Here is a 20157-nt window from a genome sequence, read left to right on the forward strand (position 1 = left end):
GAAGCTTTGTGGAAGGAGCCGAAGGACAGTGGGGTGGCTTTGTGGGTTTTTAGGAGGAGCATGTCCCAGGTATGAGGGTAGAGAAAGTGGAAGTGTGCTTGCTTTGAACATTAAAGATAGCTGGCATCCTGTGCTGAGCAAAGCACTTCAACTCTGAATGAGAGACCAAAGGTGGGGAGAGGATGGGCTGTGACGTACTGAAAACTGAGACAAGCGATGGGACGGAGCATTAAATAGGAAAGCGTTGCGAGCAAGCGGTCCCCTGGGCAGCAGCACTCCAGGTGGGTACGAGCAGGGCCAGAGGACACCTGTGCCCGCGAGCAGAAAGAAGAATCACATCAGCACTCTGGATGGAGAAGGGCCGAGGGAGTGATTGCTCCATTCGCTGGGTTCCTTATCTGTTGCATTAGATTGCTGCTCTCATCAGCATTGTATTTGTCCCAGCCTGGAAGACCTAGCACTAGGGGTAGCTTTATTTACAAAAACAAGTGGATTTAATCAGACAAGACAGTAATAAGTAACTAATGAGTTGGACATTGAACCATTCTCTGGTATTGATGGTAAGGGGGGTGTTCCTGAGCAATTACTCATTGTATCACCCTTGACTTCTGAACTGTCTACTAACTCCATGAACAATGAGACAGCAGAATCCTTGCAGTCACCCTACCGTCCCCTTTTACCTATTGCTCCCCAAAAGCATGCATGATAAAGCAAATTCAGTTCCAGCCTTAGAGTAGCACCATCCCCACCTGCCCCCACACCTCCACCCTTCTAAGTAGCAGGGTGGTGATTTAGGAATGGTCCTCCGGCTGTCTCAAATGTGGGGGGTTGCCTTAGAATGAAGATTCAAAGTCTCTTTTGGGTTTTGTGGTCAGCCAGCTGCTGTAACATGCAGACAACACAGAGATGTGGGAAAGGGAGAAGCAAAAGGAAGAGCTGGGAAGGTCTCCAGGCTCTGCAGGCTGGAAGAAGTTGGTAAAAAGAACCCGGATCCCGGGGACTCAGAAAGAGCTCCCTCAGCTGCCAGATGCTGCACGTTCCCAGGCCTGGAGCACTGCTGATGTCCTGGGCCTCCTTGCTGGGTGGCACATGAGAAAAAGGGTACTGTCATCTTTGGCTCCTGAGGGAACAGCCTTTGCTGGACGTTTCGGCAGCGTTCAGCAGGCTTGTTCTGGCAGGAGAGGTCTGTTGCACCAAAGTAGTGTCTGTAGTGGGTCCATACGAGGTTGTCTCTGTTGGTGTGCACTGATGAAGGCTACGGTTTCTGAGCAACGGCTGTGGTGTCCTGCAGTGATTGTGACAGTGGCTTCCTTCCGTCTCCCCTTTGATCTCTTTCTTGGGTCTTCCTCTCCTCCCTTCCCCAGAGCCCATGACGTTTCGTTTCCAAAGCCCTTATGGTCACTGCTTTGGTCTGTGGCGTTGTGCAATTGCACCAAGTTAACAATTAACTGTGTGTCATCAGGGATTTGTCCCAACACCACTTGAGGGAGTGTGGGGAATTTTGTCCCGAGCATCCACCCAGGACTATCACAACCAGGCAGGGCGAGGGGAAGGAGCCGCCGTATCCTCTCCCCTGAGCCATGTCGGCAGCCCTGGAGGAGTTCTGTGGCTCCGTCTTTTGGGTGAGTAGCTGCATCACCCCCATCGCCCATTCTTGGGGTAGGACGCTTGGTGGAAGGGGAGAGCAGTAGATCCCAAGGCTCACAGCTTGTTCAGCCAGTGGGACCCAACTGCCAGCGGTCAGCAGAGGTTCTGGTATTTATCCAGGACTGCCATGGCACTGAGTGCTGTGCACTGCCTGCGTGATATCCACGAGGCAACGATGAAAACGACAGTTCCCTGAGTGAGCCCTGTCCTGTTTTAGCCCCGCCGCCCAGCTGGGAACACAGGACACCCTGTATGGACCTCTCGGGGAATGATTTGGGTCCAGCTGCTGCAGCTGGCTTGGCTCCAGCAAGGGGTGGTTTTGTGGGGGAGGCCCTCCCAGGTTCAGGCAGGTAGATGGGTAGGGGGGCATCACCCGGGACATTGGCTGAGTGCTGAAATGCTCAGCCAGGAAGGTGGGTGTTCAGGAGGAGGATGTGATGGGGTGGAGCAGGGTGAGTAGGAGCTATAGGAGGGCTGGCTCTTGTGCCGTGAGCCAGGTGAGTGAGGGTCAAGCCATCCCAAGTGACTTGGCTGTCTGTCCTTGCTGCCCCCAGAACGCCTCCTACCTTGCTCGTCCGGATGCCGACCTGCCCGTGTGCTTCCAGCAGACTGTGCTGGTCTGGGTCCCCCTTGGCTTCTTCTGGGTTTTGGCTCCATGGCAGCTACTGCCCATGTGCAAATCCGGAGCCAAGAAATCATCTGTGACCAAACTGTACATCATCAAACAGGTAGAGTGGGGCTGAGGGGGCACAGAGGGCAGGCTGGAGCAGCCTGGGATGGAGGGGCGGTGAGTGGAAAGACTCTGGGCTGGAGTCAGGTGTGGGATGGAGAGATGAGAAGTGTAGGAGAGAAGGAGCAAAGGGCTAGGGCACCATCTGGGACAAAAACGTAAAGGGAGGCCCAGGATGAGGCATATGTGGGACAGAAGGGGTAACAGGGCTGGGATGCACTGGGAGGGGGGGCAGAGGTGTATACTGGGGCCTCTCGTTTTTTTGGCTGTTATCCTCCAAGCTTAAAATGACGGCAGTGCTCCTGTGGAAGTGCTGCAGCTTTGCAGGGCCCTAGAAAGCTCTCCCAGGCCAGGTTTGGGTTGGAAAGGGTGTAACGGTGTATAGGACACAGTGCTTTCACGCCCAGCTGTGTTGTCTCCCAGTGGTTCCCAGTGCCCGTGATGGGGTGGGTCTCCCCTCATGGCTGCTCCCCTCTCCTTGCAGGTGCTGGCTACCTTGCTGATGCTGACGGCAGTGGCGGAGTTGGCCCTGGCGTTTGTAGAGGACACAGAGCAGGACCCCCTGCCAGCTGTCCGGTACACAAACCCCAGCCTGTACATCGCCACCTGGGTAAGGGATCAGCTGGTAAACGTGCTATGTGTCACTGAAGAGACAGGGTGCGAGACTGTGGGGCCAAGCAGCAGAAAACTTCCCATAGCACAGAAATCAGCTGGAAGCCATGTCCATGAGGGAAGCGTAGCCTGGAGGATGGGTAGGGACTAGCCCTGAACATGTGTGGGTGGTGCACAAGGGCGATAGGTTGAGGGCAGGGGTCTGGTTGTACGGTGCTCCCTCCTTTTATCCTTAAAACTGGGATAGATACTATGCCTGTGAGCATAACTGAGCTTTCTGGCAGAAGCTTTAGTAGCAGCAGTATGGGTTTCACAGGACTGATTGCACAGCGTGAACAGGAGACCATGGATTGCTGCTCTGGTGTCTCACAGCTTCGCATGTGTTGCGGCTCAGTTTTGTGTGGAGAGTTGAGAAGTGCCACAGGATACCCAGGCAGAGGAGAAAGCTGAGGGCATAGGGGCTATTAGCTTGATGGAATATGTGCATGGAAGTTGCAAATTTCTTGTATGAGACATGGGGTATTCTAGCAGTCTTAACAAAGCCATAATGCTCAGGAGCTACACTTAAAAGCAAAAGTAACACCCCAATTTGCTATCCTTCGTATTTTGTCATGTCATTTAGTTTCACGTGCAGAGTTCACGTGAGATAATAAGCCACGGGGACTGCCCAGAGAGGCTGTGCTGCTGGGTCTCTGATCTGGCTTTTATTCCAAGTCTGGAGGCAATATGCAGGAGACAGCACGTGACTCCTCACAGCTGGGCGTATCTGAGAATCTGTGGTGAGAACAGCTAAAAAGAGAAATAATGCCCTGCTGTAATGTCAGGGTGTCTTCAGACCTTGCTTTTCCTATCAGGAGCCTGATCTTATGTCTTCCTGAAATAAACCTTTGCCCTGTGCAATTAACTCCGAAGCTTATGTAGGGTTGGCAGCAACCTCAGGCACGGGGAGCACAGCGTCTTCAAGGCAGAGAATCCCAGCAGATCACGTGTGCTGGTGTCCCAGGACACATGCTCCAAAGGCATGTTTAGAGCCCAGACCTAGTTCTGCAGCCCTACCTGAACCTCTGACTGATTTTCTTTCCCCCAGCTCCTGGTCCTGCTGATCCATGATACGCGACGCTTCTGCTTGTGCAGAGACTCGGGGATACTTTTCTGCTTCTGGACACTGTCCCTGCTCTGTGGGATATTGCCATTCCAGTCACTCCTCCGGAGAGCCCTGCAGGTTGGGTTTGGCAGGAAGCTCTGTGCTTCCCCATGGTCTTGTTCTGTCCCCAAAGAAAGTCCCTTCAGACTTCATTTCTTGACAAGCTATCAGTGGTATCAGTGAGGTCCCAGCTGCCCTAGGGACCTTGGAGAACCGGAAGAGACCTGAGAAGGAATGGCACTTTGAATTCATCCTGTCTCTTTGGGGAGGCATAAGCTCTCCAGTACCAATTTCTCCCTTATGGACTTATGGGAGGAGGTCAGGGAGAAGCCAGAATGGGTGGTGAAGGGAAGCTGAGCCAGGACCCAGAGTGAATTTCGAGCTGCCCTGTTGGGCTCAGCCATGTTCACTGTCCTGGGGATGGATCTTGTCTCTGATCACCAGGTGGCCTTGAGACAAGCCCCAACACTCACCCTGGGCTCTCCATTCCTGCAGGCACCAATCTCCGATGTACCACGGTTTGTCCTTTTCTTCATCTCCTACGGGCTCCAGCTGCTGCTCTTCCTTGTCTCAGGCTTCTCAGATATTGCCCCAGAAACAAAGGAAATCGGGAAGAAGGTGCGAGGTCCATGTGGGAGTGGGCTCGGGGCTTGGGGTACCACATCCCCGCTGGCATTGCATGGGGCAGGGTGGGCTCCATGCAGAGACTCCTCATGGCCCCTGGGGGAGGGAAGACCTGAGGGTTTCAGCAAGGGGCACAGTGAGAGCTGGATCCTGCAGCCTGGGGCATCTGCATGTATGTCCAAGGGGGGCTGCTTCTGGCTGCAAGATGGGGTTCCTGGGGCTGGAGTTGGCACCGTTTGAAACCTCTGGGGTTCCTTAATGGCTGGAGGTGCTGAGTCAACTCTTGTCAATGCCACCCCTCAGCGTCAATGATCTCTTGGTACCCACTTTGCTTTGTACCCTAGAACCCAGAGGTGACAGCCTCCTTCCTGAGCTCCATCACCTTTGAATGGTACACCAGGTGAGCAGGGCTCCGTGAGAGGTTGGGCTGGTGAAATGCGGGCATGCCTTCGAGCTGGGCCAGCGCTGTTTCAGGGAGCCAGCACAGGCTGCTTGGAGTTAGTTGTGAGAGGCACCACGTTCAGTGCAGTCTGTGCAGCCTGAGCTCAGGGCCAGGCTGGGTGAGAACGCTCTGCATTTGCAGCAAGGACTCTCCCTTGGGTGTAGTGCGGGAGACCTGCTGAGGGGAGATTTCTCTGCCCCACAGCATGGTTTTCAAGGGCTATCGCAAGCCTTTGGAGATAGAGGATATTTGGGAATTGAAAGCTAAAGACAAGACGCAGGCTATTTACGCTGTTTTGGAGAAGAACATGAAGACTGCAGTGAGGAAGGCCCAGGCAGAACTGGAGAAACGGAAACGCAAGAAAAGACACTGGGAAGGTGACTCAGACCATGGAAACAACATGAGCAAGGCCCAGAGCCAAGACATCCTGGTGCTGGTAAATCCCTTCTTACTCTTGGCCTTGCATGGGACTGAGAGATCCAGGTCCAGCCTTGGGGAGTAGGGTCACCTCACCTCCCTGCAGCCCCCTTTGCTGGGTTTTCGCCTCTTCGATTCTGCAGGGCCATGGCCAAGGATGGGGGAACCCATGACAGGGTCTTCCCTGTCCTCGGCAGATCCCCATATTTTGAGGGACCAAGAAAGTCTCCATCCTTCTGCCCTACAGAAGGACAGGAACCACCCTCAAGTCTGCAGTACAAGCAGCTCCCTTATCTCAGTCTTTCCCTACCCCAGGTACCTCCCAGCAATGCGGTCAGAGCGAACATCACTCTGTGATCACCCCTGGCCTCAGGCACCTTCCTGGGGTGCCTGATTTTTGGCCTGAGAGGTTCAGGCTGGTCTGGGGTTTGCAACAATTGTCTCTGGCGCACAAGAGTGTTAGTACTGGGGGTGTATGACATGAGCAGAGATGGGAACATGACAGGAGGTAAAGCTAAGGCTTTATTCCGGAATGATCTGATCTGGGGTCTGTGGCGCTGCCCTGGAAGCATCCTTCCAGGTGCAGGAAGCCTGCACAACCAGCTCATTTACTTCTGTGTGGGCTTCCCTCTAGGAGGAGAAGCAGCCAAAGAAGAAGAAGAAGAAGGGAGAAAAAGGGGACTCCATCCCTCGCAAGGATTTCCCCAGGAGTTGGTTGGTGAAAACCCTGTGCAAGACCTTCTGGCAGAACCTCCTGCTATCAGTGGCTTTCAAGCTGGTGCATGATGGACTTGTGTTTGTCAGCCCCCAGCTGCTGAAGTGAGTCCTTTCTCTCTGTCCCTGTCCATGCCCTGTCCTGGCTTTGCATCCAGCCCCATCAGCTCCCTATGTGCAATGCATCCAACCCCACCATCTCCATATGTGTGCCTCTTCCAGCCCCACACCCTGGGGACTTTTTGTGCCCTCACCAAAGGTGTGAGAATGTGTTGGGTTACAGTTTAATGAATAACTGATCTGAGCTGGCTGCCAGCTCTTACTGGTGATATCTTGCTCCCTGCTCCCTACATCCTTTGTTTTGCAGTCCTGCTCCCTCCCTGGAGACAGTCCTGTCTCTTCTTTGGGGCCCTTCATGAGTCAGTTCAGCTCAGCCCAACAGGACCTGCCCAGTTTGTTTTGCAGAGCCACACAGTCTCTGTGGATGATCTGACTTTAGTGGCCCACTGCTGTATGTGAAATGCAGTGTCCCTGGCAGAACAGGGACACCCAGCAGAGCAGGGGTCCCCAGCTTGCTGAGCATCGAGCCAGCTGTCTGGGGCAGGGTCTCTGTCACTGTTCTCATGAGGATGCTCTCCCTGCATTGGTTTGGAGCATCCTGCTTGGGTCTGTCTCAGTAGGGTGGGGGTCTCATGGGCTTCTTTATCCTCCAGGCTGCTGATCGCCTTTGTGTCGGATGAGGAGTCCTTTGCCTGGCAAGGCTATCTGTACACCGTCCTGCTCTTCCTGACCGCACTGATCCAGTCCCTCTGCCTGCAGCAGTACTTCAGCTTGTGCTTCCAGCTTGGCATAAACGTGCGTGCCAGTCTCATTGCTGCCATCTACAAGAAGGTAGGTATGGCCCTGTCATTGCCTCTGTTGGCTTCCTCCAAGCTGGGTTGTGGATACAAACATCCATTGCCTGCCCCATCAACCTGGGGCGACTGGGGTGTATGCCCTTTGCTTCCCAGGAAGACACAGGGAGAGCTCGGCTTTTGGGACACCAACGCAATGCTGGGGACCTGGGTGCTGCAGCCATGTGTTTGACAGCTACCAGGGGCCGAGGGAGGTTTCTCTTCAGAGCAGTGCAACACCAAGGGCATCTACCACTGGGATTCCTGCACGGGGATGTTTTTCTTTGCCCCCAGCATCCAGTGGCTCCCGGTGTGCAGGCAGTGACGACAGCACCTGTGGCCAGCAGAGAGGCACCAGGAGCAGTTTCAGCCTGGCCTGCTAATTCCCTGCTCTGCGCCATGGTGCTGGCAGCCAGGCTGCTCCCAGACCGGCTTGCAGTGACTATGCTTTCTCTCTCCAGGCACTCACCATGTCCAGTGCAACCCGCAAGGAGTCCACGGTGGGAGAGACTGTGAATCTGATGTCGGCTGATGCCCAGAGGTTCATGGACATGGCCAACTTCGTTCACCAGCTGTGGTCATCCCCCTTGCAAATTATCCTGTCCATTGTCTTCCTCTGGGGAGAGCTGGGCCCCTCTGTCCTGGCTGGCATCGCAGTCATGATGCTGCTCATTCCCATAAATGGGTTCCTGGTGGCCAAGGCCAAAACCATCCAGGTCAGTGGTGGGTGCAAGATCCTCCCGGCTTCCCACTCTTGAGGTCCACTGTTGCTCCCCTCACTCATTTTCCACACTCCCTTACCCTTCCCTGTTATGCTGGGGATCTTTCCCAGCCTAGGAAGTTCATCTGACTTGGGCTGGGGGTGTCTCTAGCCTGAGCTGGGGGGTGATCAGCTAAGATGAGCAGGAGGCAGGTGAGACCTGTTCTACCATCACAGCTGAACTTGAACAGGGCTAGGTGCAGCCTTGAGGACTGAAAGTGAGATATTACCAACCATAAAATAAAGCTCTAGCTTCTACCTGACAACAGGGTACTGTTTTTTCCCAGGTTGTCCAGAGTCCCAGGGAGCCAAGGTCCAGCTCTGTGGGATGGCTTCTCTGGGCTCTGGAGCTCACCCTTCCCTTCCCTGTGGCAGCCCAGATGTATTTCCAAGGGTGAGCTGCTGTCTGGTTTAGGTGGCTTATGGTTCTTCTGTTTGTAGGTGAGGAACATGAAGAACAAGGATGAACGCATGAAAATAATGAGTGAAATCCTCAATGGAATCAAGGTGAGCAGTGGATTGGAGACCCCCCCGGGCAGCTGCTGCACCTCTCTTCTTGGTGCACTGTACTTGCAGGCAGAACACCTGTGTAATCCTACAGCACCGGTGTTACAGTTTAGCTTGGGGTTCCTGTGTCTGGGGTGGCCAAGCCTCAGTCTCTGCAATTGCCTTGGCTTCCTCACCTTTTGAAAGGGTGGCTGGGGAGGAGCTCTGGGTACTGGACCAAGACTTAGGAGCCAAGAGAGGGTTTTCTGGGGGTTTCCTGGATGGCTGTGGTGGTGAGCAGGCTGCCATGGTGGCAGAGGGGCTGGCAGTGACCTGTGAGCCAAGGATGAGGGAGTGGGAATGCTGTGGGGAAGTGCTATAAGCCATGGGGCAGGACAGGAGAGGGGAAATGCAGTGGCCAAGCAGACTTCTGAGCAAGCCAGGAGCTGGTGATGGAGGTGCTGGCCACCAGCGAGCTGAGTGTGGAGGTGGGCATTCCCATGAGGCTAGCACCCGCTCACCCTGCTCATCCCACAGATCCTGAAGCTTTTTGCCTGGGAGCCCTCATTTGAGAAGCGAGTCAACGAGATCCGTGCACGTGAGCTCAAGGACTTGGTGAACTTTAGTTACCTGCAGTCAATCTCTATCTTCCTGTTCATGTGTGCCCCCTTCCTGGTGAGTGCCAGCGGGTCCGGGGAGGGCTGCACCTTCCTCAGAGCTGGGGCTGGGCTGTGTCCAAGGGGATGGGAAGGATTGGGAACCTTGGCTGGAGTGCTTCTGCAGCGAGGAAGGGGCTGGCTGACAGATGCCTGGGATGCAGAGTATGGTCCTGGCTGCTGGTGGAGAGCTGTGGTGGAAAGGGGTCCCATCAGAGTGGTGAGACGGGGCCCAAAGGAGAAGGGAAGCAGGAGGGGAACAGGTCGCCAGTAGGAAGGCACTGCTGAGGTCTTAGGGGAGCATGAGGGTCTGGGCTGCACACAGCCACACTGATGGTGGCTTTCCTTGCTATCTGTCCTAGGTCTCCTTGGTCAGCTTTGCTGTCTACGTACTGGTGGATGAGAACAACATCCTGGATGCACAGAAGGCCTTTACTGCCATCTCCCTTTTCAATGTCCTGCGCTTCCCCATGGCCATGCTGCCCTTGGTCCTCTCTTCCCTGGTGCAGGTCAGCCCTCACATAGGGCAGGAGATGCAGGGGGACCTTATGATACCTCTGAGCATCAAACCAGCAGAGGGGACTCAGCTGTGTGGTGGACCTGGGCCTTGGACACCCAGGGGTCAGTGCACAGGACTCTACTGGCAATGGGATGGGACAGGACTCACATATGTGGCACAGGCTCAGGGCTCAGGGACTGGGGCTGGTGCTTGGGTGGGGGCTGTGTGTATGGGGTGATCTGCTTACGGAGCTCCTGCCAGCCCACTCGGCTGCAGCCCATGCCCACATGCCATCCTCTTTCTGCCACGGCAGACCAATGTGTCGAATGAGAGGCTGGAGCGCTACTTGGGCGGAGAAGACCTGGACACCTCAGCTATCCACCACAACTCCATTGCAGGTAGGTGAACCTCCAGGTTAGTCCCTGTGGGTCATAGGCTGGCCCAACCCTAGGCTTTCCCAGCCCTGAGGGATGGCTCTCTGCTGACAGGCAGCGCTGTGCGTTTCTCGGAGGCCACGTTTGCCTGGGAGCAGGATGGGAACGCTGTGATAAGAGAGTGAGTGCTCTGCACCATGTTGGGGGCAGATGGGTGGGGAGAGGGAGTCTTTCTATGTTGTTAGTTGGGGATGACAGTCACGTCTCAATGCTGCTAGAGGCGGGTGCCCCAGAGACACTGCTCTGTGCTGGTCCCATGCAGGAGCCGGCGGGTGACCCAGCAGTACTGCTTTCTCAGCCCTCATGTCCTTGCAGTGTCACCCTGGACATCGCGCCTGGGAGCCTGGTGGCCGTGGTGGGGGCTGTGGGCTCAGGCAAATCTTCACTGCTGTCAGCCATGCTTGGGGAGATGGAGAATATCAAGGGACACGTCAACATCCAGGTGAGAGGAGCCAGCCGGCATGGGGTCTGTGAGGCTGCCTGGGAGCTCAGCGGGAACGCAGCAGGGCAGGACTGGTCTGCAGTGGTGGCTCAGGGAAAGGACAAGCTGCAGGAGATGGCAGCGTTCTTGTGTCTGTCTTTCCAGGGCTCGCTGGCCTACGTCCCCCAGCAGGCCTGGATCCAGAACGCCACACTGAAAGACAACATTCTTTTTGGGTCAGAACTGGATGAAGCCAGGTATCAGCAGGTCATCAAAGCCTGCGCCCTTCTTCCAGACCTGGAACTGCTGCCTGCGGGTGACCAGACAGAGATTGGAGAGAAGGTATCAGCCTTGGGCACTACAGGTTTCCCACAGCACCCCCAGCAGAGGACAGAGCTGTTGCCCTGTGCCAGCCCAGTGCTCTGAGAGGTCCCTTCCCTTCCAGGGCATTAACCTGAGCGGGGGCCAGAAGCAGCGAGTCAGCCTGGCCCGGGCAGTGTACAGCAACGCAGACATCTATGTCCTGGATGACCCCCTGTCTGCTGTGGATGCTCACGTTGGCAAGTACCTCTTCGAGCATGTGCTGGGGCCAAAAGGGCTGCTGCAGAAGAAGGTGAGCACCTGTGCCCTCCTGTCCACCACCCAGCCAGGCAGGAATGGCACTGGCATGGTGTTGATCACCCAGAGAAGGCTGAAGTTGCTTGCTTGGGACAGAGAGGGGTTCTGTGCTTTCACGTGGGGCTGCAGCAGGCAGGAGAGGCCTCACGGGTCCCCAGAGGGGTGCTCTGTGTCCCCATAGCCAGGCAGTGATAAGCAGAGAGGTCCCCAAGTAGGGGATGGAGAGCCTGCAGGCCCATGGCTGGGGGGCGAGGGCTGCTCTGATGCTCACTACCCTGCAGCCACTTTGTTGCAGACACGGATCTTGGTGACGCACAGTATCAGCTTCCTGCCCCAGGTCGATAACATCGTGGTGCTGGTGGCAGGAGCAGTGTCTGAGTACGGCTCCTACAGCACCCTGCTTGCAAACAGGGGGGCCTTTGCCCAGTTCCTGAACTTGTACGGCAGCCAGGAGGAGGATGCTTCAGAGAAAAATTCCACAGGTACTGGGAACACAACGAGGCTGCGGTGGTTAGAGGGGCCGTGTGTGTGTCTTGGGGATATGAAAACCCCAAGACCTGGTCCGTCAGTCTGACCTGGCTCTATCCAGCCCAGGCCCCAGCGGTGGCTGCTGTGAATCCATCCCAGCTTCTGGCAATCAGCAGCACAAGGACTTTCTGCCTAAGATTTGCATCCAGGCATTATGTTGAACAGCAGCAAAGGACCTGTCTGATTTTTTTACTCCCTATTTAGTTCATTTATGTTTATGGCTCCCATAATCTTCTGTGGCAACAGGCTCCATATCTTAGTGATGCTGGGGTGAGAAAGATCCTTTCATTTATTCTAAACATGCTGTTGGATAATGTTTCATCTTTATGTCCCTCAGTGCTATGGGGAGGAGTGGTGTCAGGTCAGGTGGATGCTCACCCTGCGTGGGCTCAGCCCAGTTGTCCAGCTGGAACCTGGCTGTTCGCAGTCGATCCCCACAGGATCCATCTCCACCTGCTCAGAGAGGTGCTCCTGAACCGAAGTGACATGACCTACCAGATCTTGCACCTCCTAAACTAGCACAAATCTCTGCATGAGGTCCCACCAGTACTACTGGGATAAGTCAGCAGCCCGGACTGCCTCCATGCAGGCCTTTAGCCCTATGTCCCCTGTCAGTTCTCCCTCAAGCACAACAGATTTCTTCCTTCTCCTGCTGTACAGTGCTTGCAGCAGGGTTGGAAGAGGCTTTGATGTGTGGTGGTAGGACACAGCCTGGGCCTGGGGTGAGGAGTGGAGCTGAGTGCAGCAGAGGTGTGGTGCATGGGATCTTCCCTCTCAGTGCCTGACCCTGCCTCCCCTCATCCCCGTGCTTGTAGCTGTTGCTTCCGCTGGGGATGAAGAGCAGGGTGATGAAGATGTTGAGCCTTGTGTGGAGGAGGGCCCTGATGATGTGGTGACCATGACCCTGAAGCGAGAGGCCAGCATCCATCGGAGACGGTTCAGTCGCAGGTGGGAACTTGCCCTGAGCTCTCAGCTCTCTCCTGCATTATGGGGCCCTGCATTGCTTCCTAGGAGATCTAGGTGATCTAGGGTCTTCCCTGGGCGGATTCCTGTGGAGAAGAGGCTGGGAGCCTCCTTGCCTGTTCCTGCCACCAGCTGGGCTGGGTCAGGAGCATCTAATCTTGCCTTTACTCACATTGGTGTGTCACAGCCTTACCCTGTGGTCTTCCCTGAAACTCTTGCTGCTGGCTGGTTCTGCTTTTGGGGCTGAGGGGTATGACTTCATGGCTGCAAATGCCTAGGGCTTTCACAAGGATCATTCAAAGCTGCCCCAGTTAGGACATCATTTCCCAGAGGGCTCTGGAGAGCACTGGAGTCCCAATGCAGCATGGGGATGGACCCCCAGGAGAGTACGACCCATCCAGCACCCTGTCACTAATGGCACCCATCACCTCCCTGCAGCCTTAGTAAAAGCAGCACCAGTTCCTTGAAGAAGGCCCAGGAGGAGCCCCCCAAGAAACTGAAGGGCCAGCAACTGATCGAGAAAGAAGTTGTGGAAACTGGCAAGGTGAGGAGGATGGCTGGAGGAAGCACTGTGCTACCCTGGCTCAGTGCTGTAAGATTCTGACTGTGACTCAGAGAAGCTGGTGCCGGCTGCCTGTGGCGCCGTTGCAGCCAAGAGTCACTGAAGGAGACAGAGCTGCCTGGGATGGGTGGGCAAGGTGGTGGAGGGGAGCACTGTGGGCAGCAAGGCGGGAGTCCCCAGGCTGTGCTGGGTGTCATTGGCCATGGTTTGCTGGGCAGTGGTGATGGGCTAAATTGGTCCACAGGTGAAGTTCTCCATGTACCTGCGGTACCTGCGTGCTGTTGGCTTGTGGTATTCTTTCTGGGTTGCCATGGGCTACATTGGACAGTACGTCGCCTTCGTGGGAACCAACCTATGGCTCAGCGCCTGGACTGACGATGCGCAGCGCTACCTGAACCAGACCTATCCCGTGGAGCAGCGAGACCTGCGGATCGGTGTCTTTGGGGCACTGGGGTTGTCACAAGGTGAGTGTGGGAGTACAGGGCATCTGTGCCTTCCTTCTGGCTCCTGGCTGAACTGGGGACAGATATCAGTCTGGAGCCAGCATAAATTGCCCCAAGAAGTCTGTGTTGCCCCCTTAGGTTGAAGATCACTGTCCTTAATCAGTTTGGAGACAGTGCTAGGGCCCAAGGCTTTCCAAAATGGTTAGCATTCTTCCTTTGTGGTGGGATGCAGTTACTGGGGCCTCCCAAGAAGGTGGGATGCAGGACTATCACAGTGGCTCGCTGCAGAGCTGCTGGCTTGGAACTACTTGATGTGTCCCTTGAGCCAAAGGATGCCTGGGGCCAGTGTCACACATGAGCTGGTGATGACCACCCTGTGCTCTCCTTGCAGCTCTCTTCCTGCTCTTTGCAACCATGCTGTCTGCTCAAGGTGCCATGCGAGCCTCCCGGGTTATGCATCAGCAACTGCTAAGCAACATCCTGCGTGTGCCCATGAGCTTTTTTGACACGACCCCGACTGGCCGCATTGTGAATAGGTTTGCCAAGGTAAGAGAACAGCCCCAACATGGAGAAGGTGTTTGTTCCAGCAGGTCTGGAGAGCGTTGGGTGGTGGCAGAACCTTGTTGCTGTTCAGCACTGCACAGATGAGCCCAGATCAGGGCCTGGAAGGGACCAGAAGGGCATGGTGGGTGCGAGGCTGACTGTGAGGCAAACCGCACCCTGGGCTATACTAGGAGGAGAGTGGCCAGCAGATCACAGGAAGGTATTATCTCCTCTGCTCAGTGCTAGGGAGGCCACACTTGGATACTCTGTCCTCTTTTGGGGCAACCTGGTCAAGAAGGACATGGAGAAACTGAAGAGGATCCAGAGCAGATTAGCAAGAGAGGCAGGAGCCTAGGGCTCATGTCCCATAATGAGTTGTCCTTCTGGTTATGGACTCTCAGCAAAATACACAGTCTTTGCTGTGTAAATGAAGCTCATAAAGAGAAAACAAGAAAGGAGGGAGAATACAAAGAGGTAGTTTCAAGTGTGCTGCCACTCCATGTCTTCCTCTGGTGCCATCCCTTGATTTTTGGGAATAAAAATCTTTCTTGAGATCAAGCCTATGGGCTTGCTGGGTTTGCTCTGAGATGAGGGAGTATGTGGTGCCCAGCTAGGAGAGGGATGATGGCCAGCTGGAGACCTGGGTGCACCTGCATGGACCTGGAGTCAGCCCTGTCCCTCTTTCTGCCTCAGTTTCTGCCCCTGCATCCTGGGTCCAGACAAAGATGCAGTTCCCAAAGCTGGTCTGTGCAATAGGGAAATATTATAGAAAGCTTCTCTGTTACATCAGCTGTTCCCAAGCTATGGCCCTAAATGGGGTTGTGACCCTAACACCAATTCAGTGTCATCCAATATTTTTGCAAGTGTCTGGCACTGTGTTACCACACGAGTGTGTAGGAACCCTATATGTGTGGGGCCTTTGGGTTTCTCCCTCTCTCTGGGGTCACACTGCTTCTCCACACTTCTTTTATGCTCCAGGACATCTTCACGATAGATGAGACCATTCCCATGTCCTTCCGCAGCTGGCTCTCCTGTTTCATGGGCATCATTAGCACATTGCTCATGATCTCCCTGGCCACCCCATTCTTTGCTCTTATTGTCATTCCCTTGAGCATCTTCTACTATTTTGTGCTGGTGAGTAACCGGGGCTTGAGAGAAGCTTCTGCCCTGCTTAGAGCGGTATCTGTGTCACTGCTGGGCTTTGTGTTGGTGACCAAACTGTGCCCCTCATTTCAGCGCTTCTATGTCTCCACGTCACGCCAGCTACGGCGTCTGGACTCTGTAACTAGGTCTCCCATCTACTCCCACTTTGGTGAGACAGTGTCAGGCCTTTCTGTGATCCGGGCCTATGGACACCAAGAACGGTTCCTGCAGCAAAACGAGAGCACCATGGACATCAATCAGAAAAGTGTTTACTCCTGGATAGTCTCAAATAGGTGAGTTTTACTCCTTATGCCACAGCACAGCCTGCAGGACCTCTGCCCAGGGGCTTCTGGGTCCTGAGGGTGTTCCCTGGGATGCTGCAGTCCTCTCTCTTGATCTCAGGACTGAGGGTCTGTGTAGGAACTGGGGGAGCTGGGGACAGGGACACCATCTGCGGGACGGAGACATTTTAGGGTGATTTTGAAAGCCAGAGTGTGGCCTCCTAGAAGTGTCCAGAGCCTGGGCAGGGTGAGCTGTGCTGTTGAGGGCTGAGATGTTCTTGGTGGGTTCTGGGAAGAGGCTGATTCTCCAGGCCAGGTGGGAGACCGATGGAGGCAGTACCTGGTGTTGACGTGCTACTGGGTAGATACTTTGGGGGTGTGAGGGTTGTACAGTCGGGCCTCCTCAGATACATGGCATTACCAGCACAGGGGGTTATGTGTGAGACACAGGGGCTGACAGATAAAATGAACCTGCTTGCAGAATTGGCTACAAATCACATGCTGTGTAGGTGCAGGTACCACGTGTACTGCGCTGGGCTCAGGGCTGGGTGCATGGGGGTGCTGGTGGGGCGCTGGTCTCACTGGTGGGCCCTGTGTTGGGTGCAGGCAGATGCCTCTCCCACTGCCCCTCAGCTGCGCTCTCCCGGTGCAGGTGGCTGGCCATCCGTCTGGAGTTCGTTGGGAGCCTGGTGGTCTTCTCCTCTGCGCTTCTAGCTGTGATTTCAAAGGGCACTTTGGAGGGTGGCATCGTGGGTCTTTCTGTCTCCTCCGCCCTCAACGTGAGTCAATGAAAGCTTTTTCTTATTCCAGGGCAGGGCTGTTACTAGGAGCAACACCCTGATGGCTCTGGGCTGGCTGCAGGATGCTGCCCTGCTTCCAGCTCTGATCCATGGAGAGGGGATTAGCTGGGGTGTCCCATCACCTGGGCAGCTGGTATGGAGCCAGGGGAGCACACATCCCAGCGCGAGGGGGATGCTTGCTGCCATGGGGAGGAGCACGTTCCCGCTGTGGGTCAGAGATGCTGCAGCAAAGGTTTTGAAGGGCTGGGGAGAGGGGGCTGTGGCAGGGGAGTGGAGAGTTAGGGGCCGGGCCAGGGGTGCTCGTGCCCAGGCTGAGTCCTTGAGCTGAGGTGGGAGGTGGTTGCTCCTGGGTCCCGCTGAGTTCTGCGTCCTCTGGCTCTGCCACGCAGATTACTCAGACACTGAACTGGCTGGTGCGGACATCTTCGGAGCTGGAAACGAACATTGTGGCTGTGGAGCGGGTACATGAGTACACGAAGGTGAAGAACGAGGTGAGCAAACCAGGGTCCAGGCAAACACCTGCTGCACAGCGTGGTGCTAACCAGCATCACAGGGTGCAACCCCCCGAACGCTCCTGTGCCCCCAGGCTCCATGGGTGACAGAAAAGCGTCCACCCCACGGCTGGCCCAGCAAAGGCGAGATCCAGTTCATTGACTACAAAGTTCGTTACCGACCTGAACTGGAGTTGGTTCTTCAGGGGATCACCTGCAATATTGGGAGCACTGAGAAGGTGAGGACCTCTGCATCTGCCCTCACTACACCCTTTCCATAGTGACACGGTGTTAAAGTCGTTTCTGTCCCCCTAGCTTCAGTCTGTGGGCTGGGGAGAGATGGTGATGGGATGTGGCTCCTGGGGACTCAAGCTGCGGGACAGGGACCAAAGGAGACAGTCTGGGAGATGGTGATTGCAGATGCAGGACAGGAAGGCCCACCAGACGAAGATGGAGAGCATCTGCCCCCTGTTTTCTTCAGCCTTGTCAGCTGGTCTAAATAGCTGCTTCCACAGGTTGGGGTTGTGGGCCGGACCGGGGCTGGAAAATCCTCCCTCACCAACTGCCTCTTCCGGGTGCTGGAGGCCGCTGGAGGGACGATCATGATTGACGAGGTGGATATAGCGACGATTGGCCTCCACGACCTGCGCCAGAACCTCACCATCATTCCCCAGGTGAGCCAAGCCCACCTTCCCGCATCCCACTGCTGCATGTCCTCCCCAGGCTCGGTTCCCTGGGCGACACATTGCCCTTAGCACATCCCAAGTGTCCAAGGGCCTGTGAGCATCCCGTCGCCACCGCCCCTGCCCAGCTGCAGGCAGCAGGGTGGGCAGGCTGTGGCCAAACCACAGCAGGTACATTCAGCCCTGCTGAGTGGCCGTGGCGTGGCTGAATGCAGCGCTGTCCCTGGCAGGACCCCGTGCTCTTTACTGGCACCCTGCGGATGAACCTGGACCCCTTTGACCAGTACACAGACAGTGAGGTCTGGAAGGCCCTCGAGCTGGCCCACCTGAAGACATACGTGCAAGACCTTCCCGAGGGGCTGCTGCATCTTGTGAGCGAGGGAGGGGAGAACCTGAGGTGAGTGGAGCATGTCCAGCTCCCCTCCCTTCCCCCTGGTCCCAGGGGAACAGCAGCCTCCAGCAGAGTGACTGTCCAGGGACAAGGGCACATAAGCTTCTGGGAATGAAGGTGGGAGAAAACGGTCCAGGAGCCGGGGCTGTCAGGGGGCCAGCGTGAACCAAGCCGCCTGTGCTGGCCCAGAGAGCAAGATGCTGAGGGACATGGTGCTCAGGGTGGCAGATGGTCAGCTGGAGCCAGGCCAGGGAGGGCTGGGCAGGCACGGTGCTGGGGTCAGGGCTGTGTGGCAGTAGGCTTGCCGAAGCCATGCTGGTCTCTGCCTGGTAACTCATGCTCCCCACCTCATCCCAGTGTTGGGCAGCGGCAGCTCCTGTGCCTGGCCCGGGCCCTTCTCCGCAAAGCCAAGATCCTCATCCTTGATGAAGCAACAGCAGCCGTAGATCTGGAAACTGATCATTTAATCCAGACAACGATCCGGAGTGAGTTTGCTGCCTGCACTGTCCTTACCATCGCCCACCGCCTCCACACCATCATGGACAGCAACAGGTACCGTGGGGCAAGGGGAATGGGGCTCTGGACTTCGAGGATGGGGCAAGAGGTGGCCAGCAGCAGAAGGATGCAGCCAGAGGGGCAGGGGTGGATGCAGTGCCCAGGACAGCAATACAGAGTTTCTAAGAGAGTAGAATAGAGGGATGGGAAGGATGGCCATGCAGTAGTTATGCCTTTGTGGGGAGAAACATTTTGGGGGATCCTTCTTCACAGCAACAGGCCATAGAAGAGTTGTTGACACCTTCTGTGTGTCACCCCACCAGCACAGGGAGGAGAGCTGTGCCCTCATCTCTGTGCTGAGAGGTGAACCACATAACGTGGCTGTAGGAGGAGCGAGGGTCGGTGGGGCTGTAGTGCTGGCAGCAGCAGCGCTATCGGCTCCGATCCCAGGAACTCAGGCCTTCTCGTTCCCTGCTGCCAGGGTGATGGTGCTGCAGGCCGGGAGGATTGTGGAATACGACAGCCCTGAGGAGCTGCTCAAGCAGCAGGGCGTCTTCTCCGCGATGGCAAAGGACGCCGGCATCACGAATATAGAAACCACCAAGCTGTAGGTGGAGCGGAGCAGCGTGCGAGTGTGTGCCTGGGCACCTCCCTCCCGCTGGCACTCACCAAGCAGGCACCGGCATCTCCCTGCAGCCAGGTGGCCCAGGAATTTCTGTCTCTGCAGCCGGGAAGCGGAGAGGGTGCCTTTTTTAGCTGTCAGGGAGAGAGGATCTGGACTTGAGTGAGCTGTTAACCTTGCTACCACACCCTGCCTGCTGTGCACACGAGGGTCTGGAGGTGCATAATTTATTCCAGTATAGAGGGGAAAATTTATCTGTCAGGCAGGAAGACCATGGCACCCTGGGGGTCTCAGTTTTTGTACTTCGCCATGCCAGGGAAGCTCAGCTGAGAGATGCTGTAGCACTATGGAATGAAACTTAGTTTAACCTAGGACTGAATGTTATAATTTATTTGCTTTTTGTAACTGTTTCTACTCTTCCAACTAAAAGTTTGACTTTAAGGCATGCTAAATAAGCCTCAGTTTACCTTTAAACCTGGCTAGTGTTTGGGGGAAGCTGGTAACACAGGGGCGGGGAGTCCAAATTGAGTGGAACAGCTATACCCAAGCCTGAAGACCGCTCTCTGGCAGTGGAGGTGGAGAAGCCAGGGCCTGCTTGCCTTCCCTATGGCTACAGCTCCCTTTGATTGTAGTGCAAATAAATGAGGCAGTCCCTGGGGCTATCGTAATCGCTAGTGGGGCAGATTTTGGGCTGTGGCTCCAGACTACAAACCTGACTGGGGTGGAGACAAGCTGGAGAAGTGCAGGCACACGTGCATGCTACACTGACGTACACCCAAAACATGGTGGTTACTGGTGACAAACTCTTGAACCTTCTTTGTTCTTGCGCATGAAAGCCAGGAGCTGTAGCACTGACATTGGCTGCTGGCGTGCCCGTGTGCACGCTGCTGCTGCCTACCCACTCACAGCAGGGCAAACCCCTTCACCCCGGCTGGTGGCAGGAAGGACACAAGCCACCCACCACCTCAGCTGAGTCGTATAACGCACACTGGGGGTGGGGGGCAGAAAAGGCAGTGCAACCACTTCATCTTAATAAAGAAATTTCCTGTAAGGGTTTTCTAGTGCCTGAGCTGCAGCTGGCACAGACACCAAGGCAGAAGCATGCTGGACCCCAC

General features: G+C 55.7%; 1 protein-coding gene across 1 annotated transcript; it reads left to right on the plus strand.

Annotated features, from left to right (window-relative positions):
- The first annotated feature begins 1080 nt into the window (after positions 1–1080).
- Positions 1081–19282, plus strand: ABCC2 (ATP binding cassette subfamily C member 2). The gene is made up of 32 exons (XM_082310927.1): positions 1081–1622; positions 2202–2375; positions 2862–2987; positions 4077–4211; positions 4629–4751; positions 5102–5157; positions 5404–5635; positions 6251–6435; positions 7044–7221; positions 7685–7939; positions 8425–8490; positions 9007–9144; positions 9488–9634; positions 9938–10026; positions 10117–10179; positions 10374–10500; positions 10645–10821; positions 10925–11092; positions 11393–11579; positions 12441–12573; positions 13027–13132; positions 13395–13614; positions 13985–14139; positions 15115–15270; positions 15373–15572; positions 16213–16339; positions 16750–16851; positions 16947–17090; positions 17367–17525; positions 17765–17931; positions 18283–18477; positions 18902–19282. Exons 1-32 carry the CDS (start codon positions 1581–1583, stop codon positions 19029–19031), a joined length of 4662 nt encoding a protein of 1553 aa, XP_082167053.1. The 5' UTR covers positions 1081–1580; the 3' UTR covers positions 19032–19282.
- Positions 19283–20157: the final 875 nt, after the last annotated feature.

This window comes from Platalea leucorodia (genome assembly GCF_965183815.1).
Source record: "Platalea leucorodia genome assembly, chromosome: 4".
In the NCBI taxonomy this organism is placed as follows: domain Eukaryota; kingdom Metazoa; phylum Chordata; class Aves; order Pelecaniformes; family Threskiornithidae; genus Platalea; species Platalea leucorodia.

What these genes read in the sequence shown, in the direction of transcription:
- ABCC2 (XM_082310927.1), top strand. Translation starts at nt 1,581, where the DNA reads ATGTCGGCAGCCCTGGAGGAGTTCTGTGGCTCCGTCTTTTGG. An exon ending in GGCACTGGGGTTGTCACAAG is followed by an intron (nt 13,615 to 13,984) that starts GTGAGTGTGGGA and finishes CTCTCCTTGCAG; the next exon opens with CTCTCTTCCTGCTCTTTGCA. An exon ending in TCTTCTACTATTTTGTGCTG is followed by an intron (nt 15,271 to 15,372) that starts GTGAGTAACCGG and finishes CCCTCATTTCAG; the next exon opens with CGCTTCTATGTCTCCACGTC.